Source organism: Bos indicus x Bos taurus, chromosome 7 (genome assembly GCF_003369695.1).
Source record: "Bos indicus x Bos taurus breed Angus x Brahman F1 hybrid chromosome 7, Bos_hybrid_MaternalHap_v2.0, whole genome shotgun sequence".
NCBI classification, from domain to species: Eukaryota; Metazoa; Chordata; class Mammalia; order Artiodactyla; family Bovidae; genus Bos; species Bos indicus x Bos taurus.
The window spans coordinates 89,982,771-89,986,929 of NC_040082.1; the positions used below are offsets into that span (position 1 = coordinate 89,982,771).

Below are 4,159 nucleotides of genomic sequence, written 5' to 3' on the forward strand. Positions count from 1 at the left end.
CTCAGACTATACATGTGTCTCTCTCTGAGTGTGCCTGGGTCAGGGGTCCCTTGTGAGGCTGGGACTGGGGCTCGGTGGTCCTACTGCACAGGGTAGTACCTGAGCAAAGACTTCGCTGCTCTTGCCCTCCTCGCTCTCCCGACCTGCCTGCATAGCCCCTCCTCCCATCCCCTTCCCACCTCAGATCTGTTTCTGCTTGGTCACCTCCAGTGATTATATGTGGCTGCCTCTCAGTGCAGCCCCCCTCCCTCCCTGTAACTGTCCTGCTCCAGGCTGAACAGTGAACTCAGGGGAGGGCTGCAGGGCTGCCCTCCAGCCCCACGTCCTGCCCATCCTCCACTCACGGGGGCTAGGGAGCCCCGCAGATGCCTGTGCCACTCCCCTCAGACACTGGCCAGGGCTGTGCCTCCCCCCTCAGGCTCCCCCAGCATCACTTCACATGTCACCCCCCACTTCCTCTCCCCCACCTAGTCCCCACACACCTCGGTCCTCCACCTTCTCAGGCTGAGTCAGTCTGAGGGAGGTCGAGCAGTTGGGGTGTGAGCTCCCCACTTCTGTGAGCCCCTTCTCCCTCCAGAGGTGAGGCGCCGCCCTGGGTGGGGGTTCCCTGCGGCTTTGCTGCTAGCAAGGTCAGCTCAGGGGCTGGAAAGCAACAGAAGACCCGGGTAAGGAGGGTCCTCCCATCCAGACCCGCGTGGGTGCGTGGGGTTCACTTCCCCACTGTGTTGTCTTCTGCAGGGTTTCCCAGGGACTGCCCCTCTCCAGGCCTCAGTTTCCCCTCAGAACTGTTTGGTCCTGGCCCTATTGTGAGGATAAAATGGGGGTACAACTGCACCAATGAGGGAGCTGGCAGTGCTTCTGTGTGTGCGGCCACTCGGTACACACTTATTAAGCACCTACTATGTGCCAGGCGGGCCTGGATAGATTGAGGAGCAGGTGATGGAACAGTGGGTCCGGCCTGCAAGGAGTTGTTGGTGGGGGCGGGAGAGTCGTCCAGCCTGGGTGCCACAAAGGAACCGGTTACCCACCCTCTAGAGGGAGTGAGGGGGTGGGGGCGGGGACCCCACCCTCAATGGGCTTTCAAGGACCGGAAGGGGGCGACAGGGGGTGACCGCAGCGCCCTGCCCTCTGGGAGTAAGGATGGGAGCCGACCGTTGGATGCCCTTCCCCGTCTCAGCCTCACCCCCACCCAGGGGGGTACCTTATACATAACAGGAAATTTCAAACAACAGGAAACCAAGGCCGGGCAAGGCTCGCGGCTCCACCCTGCCTGGGGCGAACGAACCACCCCACCCCGGGGCCTCAGTTGCCCTCGGGGAGGGGGACCGCAATGAACGCCACGGGGACCCCGACGGGGGACCCCGAGTCCTGCCAGCTGCTGGCGGCCGGTGGGCACAGCCGGCTCATCGTCCTGCACTACAACCACTCGGGGCGGCTGGCGGGGCGCGCCGGGGCGGAGGAGGTCGGCCTGGGGGTGCTTCGAGGGCTGTTCGTGGCCGTGAGCTGCCTGGTGGTGCTGGAAAACATGCTGGTGCTGGTGGCCATTGCCAGCCGCATGCGCTCCCGGCGCTGGGTCTACTACTGCCTCGTGAACATCACGCTCAGCGACCTGCTCACCGGCGCCGCGTACCTGGCTAACGTGCTGCTGTCGGGGGCGCACACCTTCCGCCTGGCGCCGTCCCAGTGGTTCCTGCGCGAGGGCCTGCTCTTCATGGCGCTGGCCGCCTCCACCTTCAGCCTGCTCTTCACGGCCGGCGAGCGTTTCGCCACCATGGTGCGGCCGGTGGCCGAGAGCGGGGCCACCAAGCGGGGCCGCGTGTGCAGCTTCATCGGGCTGTGCTGGCTGCTGGCGGCGCTCCTCGGCCTGCTGCCCCTGCTCGGCTGGAACTGCGTGTGCGCCTTCCAACGTTGCTCCAGTCTCCTCCCGCTCTACTCCAAGGACTACATCCTCTTCTGCGTAGTGGTCTTCGCTTGCATCCTGGCCACCATCATGGTGCTCTACGGGGCCATCTTCCGAGTGGTGCGCGCCAATGGGCAGAAGGCGCCCAGCATCCCGGCGCGCCGCAAGGCCCAACGGCTGCTCAAGACGGTACTTATGATTCTGGTGGCCTTCGTGGTGTGCTGGGGCCCGCTTTTCGGCCTGCTGCTGGCCGATATCTTCGGCTCCAACGTCTGGGCGCAGGAGTACCTGAGGGGCATGGACTGGATCCTGGCACTGGCCGTGCTCAACTCGGCGGTCAACCCTATCATCTACTCCTTCCAAAGCCGGGAGGTGTGCCGGGCCGTGGTGGGCTTCCTGTGCGGTGCATGTCTCCGGCTAGGGCTTCGAGGGCCTGGGGACTGCCTGGCTCAGGCCGTCGAGGCCCACTCTGCAGCCTCCAACACCGACAGCTCACTGAGGCCGAGGGACAGCTTTCGGGGTTCTCGATCGCACAGCTTCCGGATGCGGGAGCCCCTGACCAGTGTCTCTAGCGTGCGGAGTGTCTGAAGGCACAGTCGGGGTGGAGGCTCAGCAGCCTCGATCCCCGTGCAGGGATGCTGCAGTCGGGCCTGAAGAAGAGGAAGGAGCCAGTTAGCCACCAGGGGCCTGCATCCCAGGGCCCCGCCATGCTCCCGGAAGCCTCCTGGGGCTGCTGTCACCAAGTGGGTTTCCTATGGTTGTTGTGGAGTGGGAGGCAACAGCTGGTTGGAACCGAGAGCACGCTGGACTGGAGATCAATGGGTTTGCTGTGTGCACCCCGCTCCTGTGTGACTCAGAGGAAGTCCCAGCCCCTCTCTGGGCCTCGGTGGGGGTGGGCTGGGGGGGAGTGGGTGGATGCCCTGGGAACAGGGAAATTCAGTGGTGGGATGAGATGGTGCGGTCCTTTATTCACAGGGGGTGTCAGGGTGAATGCATGAGGGTTGTGGGTCTGCTGGAGCTGGGCCAGTGTCCAGGGAGCGACATGGGTCTGTGTGCTGGGGGGTGTGGTTGTGATGGCAAGGGGTTTGGTGCGGGTGAGACTATCTGTGTGTGTTAGACAGAGAGGGATAGAGAGGTTGAGGGCAGAGAAAGCTGTGCCGGTGAGCAGAGTGCGCTGGTGTGCAGATATCCTTGCGTGTAGCAGGCCTCTTGTCTGAGGGTGTGTGCTTGTACACACATGTGTGTGACCGATCCACTCTGTTGAAGGTGTGTGTAAGCTTTGGGAGGCTACCAGAAGGGGGAGTGGGGGCGGTGACACTGACACCCACCCCTTCCCATTCACTTCCCCTTTGCCTGCCCTATCTCTCATCTTGGGTTCTGGGCAGCCTCCTCCCCCCACCTCTGGCTTCTGCATCTTTTGGGACTCAGCCTGGAGTCCAACAGAGAGGGAGATGCTTTAGTACTAACTGCCTCTCCCTTCCCCATCTGTAAAATGGGCTGATGGCAGACGAAACTCACCGCAGGAGCTGTCGGTGATTGCTCAGTGCTTTTGCTGTGGCGAGCAGGCATCAGTGTGTCAAAGAAACATCCGGCGATAGTGGAAATGTTCTACATCTGTGTTTCCCAGTATGGGAACCCTCCCTACCACATGGCTACTGAGCCCTCAATAAGAGGTCAATGGGACTGAAGAAATCAACTTTGAATGCATTAGAATTTAAGCACTCCACAGGACTCTCAGCAATGGTACCAGACAGTGCTACAGGGGGACACCTTCTGAATGTAGACACTTTTGGCTAGTGGGAAGTTCTCTGTTTCCATCCGCCCAGCTGAGACAGCGCCCACAGGTCTTTCTGCCTATGTCTTGCCAAGTCCTTGGGGCAGCATCCTGTCTGCCACTCCAGAAGGGACAGCTGTGTTCTGAGCCTCCATTTCTCCCCTGCCGGATAGGAGATGGCATAATGGACATGTTGACTGTGCTGTCCAATAAAGTAGCCATTAGCCACATGTGGCTACTTAAAATTAAAATGAATTTTAAAAATTCAGTTTCTCGGTGCATTTCTCAGAGCTTCGGTGGCCAAGTATCACAGACTGGGGAGGGGGTGCTTGAATAACAGAAATGTATTTGCTCACAACTCTGGAGGCTGCAAGTCTGAGGTCAAGGTGCCAGCAGGCTTAGTTCCCCTGAGGCCTCTCTCGTGGATCCTGGGGGTTTGCTGGCAGTCTTGCATCCCTCAGCTTGTAGACACATCAGCCGCATCT

The 4,159-nt window shown here is 60.9% G+C and overlaps 1 protein-coding gene across 1 annotated transcript; it reads left to right on the forward strand.

Moving 5' to 3' along the window:
• The first annotated feature begins 514 nt into the window (after window positions 1-514).
• S1PR4 (sphingosine-1-phosphate receptor 4) lies at window positions 515-3,942 on the forward strand. The gene has a single exon (XM_027547176.1). The coding sequence runs from the start codon at window positions 1,331-1,333 to the stop codon at window positions 2,486-2,488; it is 1,158 nt and encodes a 385-aa protein (XP_027402977.1). The 5' UTR covers window positions 515-1,330; the 3' UTR covers window positions 2,489-3,942.
• The last annotated feature ends 217 nt before the right edge of the window (window positions 3,943-4,159 follow it).

Bases quoted from the DNA above. Each gene is read 5' to 3' on its own strand.
- S1PR4 (XM_027547176.1), top strand. From the start codon at position 1,331: ATGAACGCCACGGGGACCCCGACGGGGGACCCCGAGTCCTGCCAGCTG.